This window comes from Leguminivora glycinivorella, chromosome 1 (assembly GCF_023078275.1).
Source record: "Leguminivora glycinivorella isolate SPB_JAAS2020 chromosome 1, LegGlyc_1.1, whole genome shotgun sequence".
Classification (NCBI taxonomy): Eukaryota; Metazoa; Arthropoda; class Insecta; order Lepidoptera; family Tortricidae; genus Leguminivora; species Leguminivora glycinivorella.
Window position 1 is genome coordinate 5,535,222 of NC_062971.1, and position 13,569 is coordinate 5,548,790.

At 39.8% G+C, this 13,569-nt stretch overlaps 1 protein-coding gene across 1 annotated transcript in view; it reads left to right on the forward strand.

The window, feature by feature from the left end:
* LOC125224821 (FHIP family protein AGAP011705) overlaps nucleotides 1-13,569 on the forward strand; it is a 63,313-nt gene that overhangs the window by 47,386 nt on the left and 2,358 nt on the right. The window contains 12 exon segments of the mRNA XM_048128298.1: nucleotides 705-789; nucleotides 1,276-1,384; nucleotides 3,899-4,002; nucleotides 4,005-4,058; nucleotides 4,377-4,513; nucleotides 5,205-5,291; nucleotides 8,601-8,789; nucleotides 9,270-9,614; nucleotides 10,198-10,357; nucleotides 10,973-11,287; nucleotides 12,584-12,759; nucleotides 13,252-13,384. Of these exon segments, the coding sequence (XP_047984255.1) occupies nucleotides 705-789; nucleotides 1,276-1,384; nucleotides 3,899-4,002; nucleotides 4,005-4,058; nucleotides 4,377-4,513; nucleotides 5,205-5,291; nucleotides 8,601-8,789; nucleotides 9,270-9,614; nucleotides 10,198-10,357; nucleotides 10,973-11,287; nucleotides 12,584-12,759; nucleotides 13,252-13,384 (1,894 nt within the window).

Genomic DNA, 13,569 nt, shown 5'->3' on the forward strand with positions numbered 1-13,569 from the left:
CCCAAATGAAATACCTTGGCCTCATTTTGGACGGCCGTTGGCAATTTAAAGCGCACTTTGCCAGCTTAGGCCCTAGGCTTATATCTACAGCTGCAGCTCTCGGGCGGCTGCTTCCCAACGTGGGTGAGCCAAATGCTACGTGTAGACTCCTATACTCTCGTGTTCTGCGAAGTATGGCCTTATATGGCGCTCCCATATGGGTAGATGCCCTTTCTGCTGAAAATAGAGCGCTGCTTCGCAGACCACAGAGGGCAATATCCATAAGAGCCATACGGGGGTATCGTACGGTTTCTTTTGCGGCGGCGACGGTCTTGGCTGCAGACCCCCCTGGGATCTTCAGGCACAGATTCTCGCGAATGTTCACCGCTACAGAGCTGAAAGAAGGGCAGCAGCAGAATTCCTGGACGAAGATGAAGTAAGGAACATCCGGGCATTAGCCCAGACGGAAACACTTCGCCAATGGAGAGCAGAGCTCGACGCCGCAAAATATGGGCGGAACACAATTGACGCCGTATTGCCGCACCTGGAACGCTGGGTAGGAAGGAAGCAAGGCACGCTAACTTTCCACATGGTGCAGATACTTACTGGCCATGGGTCTTTTCTTTCCCACCATTGCCTCCCGTCGCGGAATGTGGCCAGGTCGTAAATGGAAGTGCAAAATACTTTTATAACTTAAAATTATTTATTTTTTATTACATTTGCAGGTATTAGCAGCAGAGCCATTCCTTAGGCCACTTTTGAAACTGTTCAGCGGATTGAGGAACGAATTAATCCCGCTTGATCAAGAAAGTGAGTATCTAATGAGAATATATATTTTTATTATAACATGTAAGTATATAAATATGTATAGAGAAGAAATTGACATATCTGAATCTGACTGTAAAAGCCCACAGTACCTACAGTAAAACCTAGGATTACTAGTACCTGTATTTGTACGGTATAACCTGGGTTTTACTGATGCCTATCGGTATAAAACCGAAATGTTGAATACTTCAGATTTTTACCGACATTGATTCAGTAAAATACTAGGTTTTGCACGCCGACTGGTAAATGTCATGCTTGTTAATTCTTTAAAAAATCGATTAACGCATGCCATCATCGAATTATGCGGAAAATGATATATTGCGGAGGCAAGCGCATTTTAATAAATGTTCAACTCTGCATTCAAGTCTACGTCTTTCGCATAGAACAACCAAGCGCTTTATAATTTCAAAGTTTGTTATAAAAATGTCTTTTTGCTTAAATAAATCTTAACATTCCTAACTTTATTTACAGCCCAGTTGGTGATGGTGTTGAACCACCTGTGCGTCGCCCTGATGCAAAACATCGAGTTCATCGACCTCTTCTTCTTAACGAACCACACGCAAACCGAAGCCAAGCCTGAGTAAGTAGCCTACAACTACATTTTTAATCTCAAAAATATGAACAATAGGCGAGACGTCTAAAAAAACTAATTATTCCGTCAGATAGATTATCAAAGAATTTTAAACACGTATTTTTTCTTTTTTCTCGTAAACGAAAGATGACGACGGTACAGTGCGTTGAAGTTTCGCGTGACGTTACGCCTAGGACCTAGGTACAATTTTTACTTAGAAGTGACGTCACAAGCCCCCACTCCGCAACTTTGATGCTCTAATCTCTGTATTTTTTCATTAATTAGAAAAAGCGAAAAATATGTGTTCAGTATTTTGAGACAACCTAACTGACGGATTAAACAGAATGAATTTTTTTATGTAGTCGTCATCCCTAGTAGAGAATGTGTCCAAATCTTACAAATATTTATAAGCACATAAACCACAATGATTAAAAAATATCTAATATGAGCTGGGTGGTAATACATTCAAAAGAGATGCCATGGACGTTTCAACGAAGACGTGTGCCTTTACTCTTATCATCATGGCTTTAAAGGTTAGATTTGACAAGTCTTCGTCCCAACGTGCATCGTCAATGACTCAAATGTACGGTAAGCAAAAATAATTTAATAATTATTGTACTGAATTGAAATAGATACCATACACTAAAGAAAAAGCGATCAAGCACACTGGTGGCTGCAAAAGGATTCATATAGGAGGTGCAAGCACAAATTGCTCGCCCTTGAGAGTTTGTCAAAGGCGCCTAGCCTTCAGAGATAACATACACTAGAGAAATTTCGACGGTTACCTCGGCGGTCGGGGTGGTGTAGCGGTTTATCACGTCAGCCGCGTTAGCTGGAGACCTGGGTTCGATTCCCGGCTTTTACTACTTAAAAAAAACAAATCAAAAAATATTTAATAAAATAATTTGATTTGTTCCCTACATCGAATTATTGTACTGATTAGCGCTTTATTTCGACTGACGACTGATCGACTGTATCGTTTTTTTACCTTTTAAAAACATGTACCCTCAAGAAAAATCAATACAAACAGCCAATCATATTTAGCCGCGTACACGACCCGGTCAGCTATCATTTCAAACTATATTTCTTCAACGTAATTCATTGAATGAAATGTTAAAAAATGGGTCATTGTGTCACTCAAAACTGTCCAACGGCCAGCTGCCTTTACCCATATAACTACATATCACAATTACACAGCTGTCCGTCTCCCAATTTAACCTACTTACGCTTAAACCTTAATACTTGTCTCATAACAGAGTGCAAACTTCTGCATTGTATTGATAACCCAAAGCACGCGTTGTAGCCTTTGTAGGTCAGAGATAATGACAGTTTAATTTCTGTTATTCTCCGTCAAGTACAGTCACCGGCATAAATATGTCATGATTTCTGTACCTTGTCACATTAACGTCTTGTTTGATACGTCATACGAAATTGTCAAAATATTAAAAGCGACAAGGTACAAAAATCATCACTTATTTATGTCGATGACTGTAGTATGTACTCGTAACGATGACATATTGAACTGGACTACTAGTATGCAATGTTTTGTTTACTGTGTTATTGTTAATTAATTGTCATAACATGTCCATTATGCTTTGAGAGTTGGCATCATATCAATGACCGCATAGTGCACAATCTTACATTATTTGTGATGATGCAATTTTACTAATTTAAGTTTAGCGCGCGAATTCTTCTAGGAATGATAATGATTATTGATATTCTATACCTAGGCCTCGTACTAATATTATACCAAATTTCATCTAATTCGGTTTAGCAGTTTTATGCTTGAAAAAGTTTCACGGACAAGGTAGAGACTTTCGCATTTGTTTTAGAAATCGTAGTCAAATAAATACTATAATATAATCCATACTTAATATTACAAATGGGAAAGTGTGTGTGCCTGTTTGTTTGTCCGTCTTTCACGGCAAAACGGAGCGACGAATTGACGTGATTTTTTAATTGGAGACAATTGAAGCGATGGAGAGTGACATAGGCTACTTTTTGTCTCTTTCTAACGCGAGCGAAGCCGCGGGAAAAGCTAGTAATAAATAAATAAAGGATTAAGATGTGAAAACAAAACTGTGATTGAAAGTTCTGCACGCTTGTGATAAGCTGCGCAAACTCAGTTATTTATGAGCGTTCGGATAAAGTGCGGATAGCCGCACTTCCTACAAATAATGTCATAACTATAAGTAGTTAATAAATCAATACTAAGTATCTGTGTCAAAACTTAACTAAACTTAATCTAACACCAAATATATATATATACAAATAGAAGATAGATGCTAGCTCGGCTGCCGCATAGTAGGGTGCCCAGAAGGCTAGTAGCATTGCCGTGTTGAATTGCGATGCTAATCCGCTGGGCAAGAAAGGAACCAACCCTCTGGTCACCCGTAGCATACATTATACGCTTCGCCAGCTCCTGAAGCACGAGTGTGCTCCGGGTCCAAAGGTTTAAATAATAACAGTATCTCAATCAATGAATGTCTCGTTTTGGTTCTTAACCAAATCTTATACTTCCAGGTTCATAATATCCCGCCTTCTCCTAAAGTTCGTCCACCGCGAAGGTCCCAAGGGTTCAGCGGCGCGCGACGCCCTACTTCTCTGCGCGAACATGTCTGCTCGCTGCCCCAGCTGGCAAGGTGCATGCTCGAGGGAGATACTTGCCCTGTGCTGGCCACAGGTTAGTCCACCTTATTACCTTACGCATTGCTTTTGTAACACGCGCTTATAGTAGGTTGTCATAATATACCTCCTAAAGTTCGTCCACCGAGGGCTGAAAGGTTAAGCGACGCGCGACGCCTTACTTCTGTGCGCGAACATGTCTGCTCGCTGTCCACAGCTGGTGAAACGCATGAGATACTTGCTCTGTGTAGGTTAGTAAATTAATAATTTAAACTGTGTTTTTTTCAACTACAATATTATTGTAAATTACACAGTCACTAGTCAGACTAGCTTGTTGGGTAGGTGTTTGTTAAATGAGTGTTTAAATTGTCGCCAGGTCTAAGTGGATTGTACTCACTTCTCCCGCGGACGTTGGGTGACAACGTGTACCGATTGACGGCCGACGACGTGAACCAGGGCCACAAGTTGACGCTGTTCACGGACTCGGTGGAATTCTGTAACGCTGTTGCGCAGGTTAGACAACATTACATTGTAGCACAGTATAATAAAGAGTACTATCGTACAGTATAGCCGCTTCCGCTCCCCGCTGAAAGTGCCGCACATCCCCTCTCGGTTACATCACAGTTACTGCCTGTCAAAAACGCGAACAGTCGACCTGTCATATCTCACTCATACAAGCTTAGAATGTGTGCTAGGAACGCGCCTCTTTCATAAATATTTGATCGCCAGTGTCCGAGATGTGATTGTAGTTCGACCCTAGGCAATAGAATAAAGTTCGCCCGCGGATGTTGAGCAACAACTTCTACCGATTGACAGCCGATAACGTGAACCAGGGCCTTAAGCTGACGCTATTCAAGTATTGGTTTGGTTCAAGGTTTGGTGGAATTTTGCAACTGGGGGCGCGGGTTACACAACTTTGTATTTAAGACAAAAGCCAAACGACAAGGGACATAACAATCAGTTCACTTCAGTGTCGTATGCGATTGTATATAGATTGATTAGACCTCCGGTTTTTGATTAATTGTATGTAAGTTGCTATATTAATAAAGTGCTAACGCGTCGGTTCCCTTTGCGAGGTCTAATGTATAACCTATTTCGTGTATTGTGTACCCAACAAAACTACTTTGACATAGGTAGGTACAATATTTTTAGACTAAATCCTGAGTGATATTTTTATCATACATAATAATATCTGTATGTCTAGGTCGCACATTCGTCGATCAAGAAGCAGCTCCTCGACCTGCTGTACCAAGGATTCCTGGTGCCCGTAATGGGACCCGCGTTACTTCAGGTGAGCTGAACAATTACGGGGTTTGGGTTGAGTGATTTTCATCGCTTTATAAAGGTCATATTGGAGAGTCTGGTCTTAGCAGTTCATTTATTTTATCTTAAAGAGACAAAAAGTAGCCTATGTCACTCTACATCCCTTCAACTATCTCTACTTAAAAAATCACATCAATTCGTTCTCCGTGAAAGACGGACAAACAAACAGACACACGCACTTTCCCATTTATAATATTAGTATGGATAGTACTAAGTTGGTCCACACAGCGAGACTCGTCGCAAAAGGCCCATGCGGAATTGCCTTGACCGAGGCAGCGCGTATAGCCGTATACGCTCGGCCGAGTGCCTATTTTTTGTAAACCTGAAGCTACATAGGTTCAGTCGGAGCCAAAAGGTGAATATTTCACCCACGATCAAAGAGGATCGAGTATTATAGAGAGTTTTGACGACTCACTACTCACTACTGACTGCGCCAGATCGGGTCTGGCGCAGTCAGTAGTGACCCTGCCTGCTGCGCCGCGGTCCCGGGTTCGAATCCCGGTAAGGGCATTTATTTGTGTGATGAGCACAGATATTTGTTCCTAAGTCATGGATGTTTTCTATGTATATAAGTATTTATAATATTATATATATCAATGTCTGAGTACCCACAACACAAGCCTTCTTGAGCATACCGTGGGCCTCAGTCAATCTGTGTAAGAATGTCCTATAATATTTATTAAAAAAAAAGAGAGTTACTGTCCAAGTAAAATGTGTAATCACCATGCATGGACTGCCATCTCTTGACACAGGCTTAAAACTTTTGAACCTCAGTTTTGACAATTTGGCCCATATTCCTAGCTTGATAAGTGTCAAAATGTCAAATATTAATATTAGCGCCATCTAGCTGAGCGTACCCCAAAGGTGTAATGCCATCTAGGCCACCGTACCTTTTTCTTCATACACTTCTCGATAAAATTCTGTGTAGGACGAATTTTTATTTCGGGGTGTTGTAAAGTCAAATTGGAAGGAAGATAAATGAATTGCTGAGACTAAAGAAAGGATTGATGGTTGCTCATTTCATAGAGATTTTAGTCTTTATTTTTTTTTTTTTTTTTTGGAAATAGATGAACATGCACAATCATCGTTTCCTCGATTATTTTTATTCAATGTTTTTTATTTTATTTATGTATTTTTTATTATTGACGATTATAGATTACAGGGGAGATAACTGTTTGATATTGTTATACTCAGTTCAATTAGGAAAAGAAACATATTTTTAAATTATTTAAATCTTATATTTAATTACTTTCCTATTTATTCTATTATATAATGATATGTTTTGGGAGTGATTGTTAAACCAAATATTATTTATTTATCGATTTTTGACGTATTTAACAATAAAATAAACAGCACTCAAATATCCGCACAATGTTAACATTGTACTAACGATGCAGTCTTTCTTTCAGTCGGACGAGGTGATTTGGATTGTATGAGCATCGCTCAATAGCGTTACCATTGGTTTGATTATGTGTTATCCGCAGTTGTTGATTTAAACATTGAATTTATATCTTCAACTGCTTGTCGTGGCTTACAATGAGATATGATTAAATCATTCAAGGCAACATTTCTTGACCGGGATCAGTCATTATTATCGTGTATCGTAATTATTGGTGTGCGTTGTCATGGAAACCCAAAAGAAATGATCTCAGGCGTGACTCAGTTCTCATTGGATGCCACGATTTTTAGGGTTTATTTTCCATTATATTAGTCTGTATATCTTGTTCTTTCGTTTAGATTTTTCAAAGATTTGGCTGGCCACTATGCCAAGCGTGAATGTAGAATGAATAGGCTACTTTCCTCCTAGTCAAATCAGCTTCTTTTTAAGAACTGTCGAAACGATTTTGATCGACTTGATAATATGGATGGAATTAATATGAATACGAATTGAGTGACGTTACGGTCAACTGATTTACTTTATACTTTTATATTATGTGATTAGATGAGGGCCTTGCCAAGATTGCAGTTATTTGGAGATAACTAAACGAAAAGCTAATGTCTCTCTATCACTCTTATTAGTAGCTAGTGCGCTAGAGACAAACATTTTGTTCTCTGCCATTATTGTTTGTGCCTTTGACTCTATGTTGAGGTGTCGCTAATTTCTTTTTTAAAACTAAAGAACTAAGATATACATACACAGTTGAATTCGTTTACATTTTACACATTTACGCGACGAAATATTTGAACACGCTTTACTTATATATTTATAACACTAGAATCTTACTAGAAACGTTTAGAGGACAGTTAATAAAATACTATAAAAATATTATAATTTATAATGAATGAAATATTATAACCGTGTTCAGCTATATTTGCTCACGTTAATGTGTAGATATATGGTTTCTGTTCAGTCAACCAATTTGAATCATAGGCCACTGTAGAACCCTTGCACAGTAAACGTCAATGTGACTTATTATGGCAAACAGAATACGGTTTAAATGAGACAGGGTTCTAGAGTGGCCTAGGATTGAAATAGGTTGACTGTATTGTTGGGTTGTGGTATCACGAGTGGGCTTTCATTACTCGCACGGGCGCACGGTGTGGTCGTCAAACAGGCGGTTGAGAGACGGTACGCTTATGCTTTGGTAAGGACCAACTTGGCTGGCTTTGTGTGATTTGTCGGGTTTTTTTTTTGTTCGGGTATTAGGCTAGTCGAAAATAATAAGAAATGGACATAAATTATTCATTAGTGGCACTTTGCAACGAATATTAATTAGTTAAACAATTTACTTATGACACTGTATGATAATTATTTTTAACATGCGCTGGCTATATACATTCTAGAATCGATCGCAATTTGATAGTAAATAAGGTATTTACATAAACAAAAGTTATATCATACAAAATGCAAAAGACCCCGCTACAATAAAAATTACAGTCCTAAATTGAATAGAAGGCTAGAAATGTAGGGTTCTCGAAGGTCGGCAACGCATAAGTGGCTCTCCTGATGTTGCTTATTGTTCATGGGCGGCTCGTCTGCTGTTTGCTGCCTATATCATAAAAAAAAAAAAAAGATATCCCTTTCTACAAATATTTAGAAAGTTCCAATGGTAAATATACCTAGTTATTTTCAAAACAAGCTTCAGAAGAATATAGATGAAAAACATATAAATGCAAACTGTAACCTTTGATACAATTACAATTAGGTACTTGATACAATTTGATTAGACCAAAACACACAATTATTAATGATAATAGGTACAAACAATATGTACCATCACTCAACCGCTACCATCCTCGAGTATCCAAGCCCTACTAACGCACACCACGATCGTAGACGAAACCCGGGCCGTTGCAGAGTGGCGCTCCCGAGCAAGCCGCGGCAATGGCCTACCTAGAACTTGTTCTACGGTGCTCAACTCAACGGGGACTGCTGAGAGCGGTTCTACATTTTCTCTTCACGTATGAGTACGATGGAGTGAAGTTGATTGACGTCATGCTTAGAAGATTGGACGGGAACACTCAGGTAAGTTCAATAAGGCGTAAAGCCCTTTAGATGTTGTGGAGTGGCGTTTCAGAGCAGGCTGCGGCGATGGCCTACCTAGAATTTGTTCTACGGTGCTCAACTCAACGGGGACTGCTGAGAGCGGTTCTACATTTTCTCTTCACGTATGAGTACGATGTTCTACATTTTCTGGGAACTTCACGTATGAGTACGATGTTGTGGAGTGAAGTTGATTGACGTCGATGCTGTTGAGGGCCATTCTACATTTTCTCTTCACGGGTGGAATTGATACGCTTAGAAGACTGGATGGAAATACGCAGGTTAGTTGTAGTGACGCTTCGGAACAGGCGGCAGCAATGACCTACCTCGATTTTTAACTAAAAATGATTAATCGATTGCAGTACTCATACTACCTGTTGTTTAAATGTGAAACTAAATACACTGCTCTTCTATTTGTTTTCTTTTACAATGCGAAGGTTACTAATGGACATCTTTTTTCAGCTCTCCCTAGTCTCCCTCTCCCTAATGGAGACATTAATCGACCTGAACTGCGAAGACGTCATGATCGAACTAGTCTACAAGTACCTCCAGAAAGGGCACCACCTGCTCACCCACCGGCCGACCCCACCCGACCCCGACTCATACAGAGACGCCGCCATGTCTTTCCTAAGTCTTAGCCCTCAGTGCTGCTTCAGGCCTTTAAGCAGAACTAGGGCTTGGGTAGATGAACTGGCTATGAGTGGCAGGAGAGTATTGGATTTGAAGAGAGATGAAGAAAGAGTGAATGGAGTCCAAGATGGGATCGCTATGAACAGTCTAGTGCAGGAAGTCAAGTTTAATTATGGGGTAAGTTCTTTATGCTTCAACACTTACCTAGTATTATTGTAGTGAGGTGGAGAAGGCGATAGCGACAAGAACGAGGAGTTTGTGGAAGTTCAGAAAGGTAACTGGTTAGACTTTGACGGACCCTGATTAAGGGCCAGTTGCATCAACCACATTTGACAGACACATCATCGTTACGCAGCAGTCGTCTATGGAATTTCCCATACAATAAAATTTAACGAACGCTTTAACGGTGATAGACGGTTTGGTGCAACCGATCCTATACAATCAGGCGTTGACTAATATAGAGAGTCAAGTTGATTGACTATAAAGTAAGTTCTTCACTTTTTCATTTATCGCCGATTCCCACTCAGGGAGTCACCAAACGGTAAACAAAACACACTGATAATTTTCTTCTTTTCGGTTTCCGCTTAGTACCTAATCCCAATTTATACCGAGAACTGGGTATTTCCATACGATTTCTTCGGCCATACAACATTGTATAAGGCAACAAACTTTGTGTACAATAATGTTTTAATGAGTTAGTTTAATAGTTCCACGGTGACAATAATAGTTGGCATCATTTTCACTAAACATTTCCTTCCAGAACCCGAACGACACTCTGTTCGGCAACTACCACGCGTACCTCTGCGACGCTCGGTTCGAGATCGTCTCGCGCGCGCTCGTCTGCGCACACTGGAGCTCCAAATACGACTCCATCGCCCTCCCGAAGCCCGAGCCCAACAACAACACGAAAGAGACGAGAGGTAAAAAAAAAACGTTTTTTTCTGGCTTGAAAAAAAATAAACATGAAAAAAAAAACGTTTTTTTTTTTTTTTTAAATTACGAAAGTACGAAGTCTCAAAATTTTCAATGTAGTTTGCTTTTATACGATTTTTTAGAATTAATATTAACTATAAAACGATTTTAATTTAACAACTTTAATTTCTGATTTTATATTATAACATTAAAAATTACTAAATCAGAACCGGTAGCATGGTCGCGCGATAAACGATAAAAACATCGGGCCGTCCCTATTGCACTATTTGTAAGTGCGATAGGGACGGCCAGATGTATCATTTATAGCGCGACCACGATTGCCTGCCTAGTTGGTAGTTATCGCCATTTTTTACCGTTGGCAACACCACCTCTCCACGCTCTACGCCGCATCGGGGATTCCCCAAAAAATGTTTGTATTTGGAATGTTTATCGAATTAAAATGTACCTACGTTATTGTTATTGAAACGTTATAAAACGCAAAAAAATCGTTATTATCGTATTATTTCTTCATCTGGAAAACACCTTATTTAAAAAAAGACCACGATGCCATGTTTTTTTCATAAATTTGAAAAAAAATCATTTTTTTTCTATTTGCAACCTAGATGAACCCGTCCCCGCAAAAGAGCAGGACAGCCTCATCTCCAACTGCACCAGCGGCTACGATACTCTAAAAACCAGCGACACCTCAGAAAAAGAACCGCACAGTTTAACCTCTTTAAATGAAGCCGATGAACAAGTGAACGGAGAGAAAGACGGCGATAGCCTGATATCGACGGGCAGCGACAGTGATAAGGACGAGGAGTTTGTGGAGGACTCGTTCAGGATGTGCTTCCTGAAGGTGGACAGGGAGTATGAAGATGTGCCTGTGATCAAGAATTGGGTGGCTGGCGGGAGGGTCAGTCCGGCGTCACTTATTGGTGAGTACTTTTTAGGGTTCCGTAGTCACTAGGAACCCTTATAGTTTCGCCATGTCTGTCTGTCCGTCCGTCCGTCCGCGGATAATCTCAGTAACCGTTAGCACTAGAAAGCTGAAATTTGGTACCAATATGTATATCAATCACGCCGACAAAGTGCAAAAATAAAAAATGGAAAAAAATGTTTTATTAGGGTACCCCCCCTACATGTAAAGTGGGGGCTGATATTTTTTTTCATTCCAACCCCGACGTGTGATATATTGTTGGATAGGTATTTAAAAATGAATAAGGGTTTACTAAGATCGTTTTTTGATAATATTAATATATTCGGAAATAATCGCTCCTAAAGGAAAAAAAAGTGCGTCCCCCCCCTCTAACTTTTGAACCATATGGTTAAAAAATATGAAAAAAATCACAAAAGTAGAACTTTATATAGACTTTCTAGGAAAATTATTTTGAACTTCATAGGTTCAGTAGTTTTTGAGAAAAATACGGAAAACTACGGAACCCTACACTGAGCGTGGCCCGACACGCTCTTGGCCGGTTTTTTAGTAGTAATAGTAAACACTTTATTGCACAGAACAAATTACATGTACAGTGAATAATTATAATGGTTATGTACAATGTTTTTTATTTGTTAGTCCAGCAACTTCCAAAAAGTTTGTACATTTGGATCACATCTTGATATTGATAAAATTGGTAGACTAATATACGCCATGATGTTAAGCAAGATCCACGATGCAGGCAAGTATGGTCGCGCGATAAATGATAAAACATCTGGCCGTCCCTATCGCACTATTTCTCAGTTTTATCATTTATCGTGCGACCTTACTTGCCTGGTTTCCCAAAATGTTACAGGTATTAGGTTTAGGTTTGTATGAAATTTTCCTTTTTTGTTATCGAAAATGTACAGAAATCTGGCGATCCAAATGTACTTACAAAGTTTTTGGGAATTACTCAGTTATTTTCTTGATATTTTATCGGAAAGCTGTTTGTGGTATACCATGACTACAGGGACCTTGTGCTTCATATGTAATAAGGAATAACGTTCTTACTGCACATTAACGTCCTTGGATCAAATAGAGCTGATTTAACCCAGTAGTGACTAGATCGTGCCATGATACTCATTCATCTGCACGAACGTCTGCTTTCATTGCTGAATGATGAATGATGCTGCTGAATGATGAACGTCTGCTTTCATTTTTATCAACTAGGCAAAGGTATAATTATATTTTCGAATAATTTCGTGACTAGGTTTCACGTTATGTTTTTAGACAATGATTTTTTTTTTGTTCCTAGGCCCTCTCCTAAGCAGCCTCCTGAAAAAAGCAGCTGCGCTCCTAGAATCAGACGTCCTTAGCAACTGTCTAGTCACGGGATTGCTCGGCAAACTGTGCGCGGCGCCCTGCGCACTCCTACCCGGCCTTCTGCTACCCCAGCCGCACACGCAGCCCAACGTGCCTTCCTTATACCAGGTACACTTACATACAACATTACTACCCTCTCATCAGCAGCCTCCTGGAGAAAGCCACTGCGCTTCTAAGAATCAGACGTTCTTATCAACTACCTTGTGAAAGGACTCGTCGGGAAACTACGCGGCGCCTTACCACAGAATATATAATAGTACAAGTACAGAAGGCCCACTGCTTTGATGTTCACGAAATGCCGCCTTTTTAAATGCCTACAAAATTTTTACAAAGAACCAGCCGCACGTGCGCAGCGTCGGATGATAGGGTTGCCTATGGATTAAAACGAATTAATTGCTCAGATAAAATTTTATACTATTATATTTAAGTCTTGGGTACTTTCTTGGGTCTTTCTTGGGTCTTGGGATCTGTCTATACGGAGTTACATGTCTTTGATTAAGTTTAACCCAAAGTTGATATGACGTTGACTTTCTTGTATTCAAGGCTGATTGTGATCCTACCGACCGCGCCAGTAAACATCAAGTTTATTCCTTCTTCCAGATACTAAGCAAGCTGCGAGACGAACTAGACGATTTGACCAGCGGGTTAGACAATACCGCTGAACTGGTGGACAAAGCGCGCGTGTTTCTAGTTCAGAGAGAACTGCTGTTCGTCAAGAGGACCAACAACGAAGGTACACTAGGAATATTTGGATTCGTAAACACAAACGAAGCAAGACAATTTGCATAATATATAAAAAAACGTGTCAAAAATCTAAGAATCCTGTTATTGTATTTTGAGCTGCCCTGAGTTTGCGATAGCATCTGACTTGTAGGACGGAATATATAATAATAGTACAGAAGGCTCACTACTTTGATA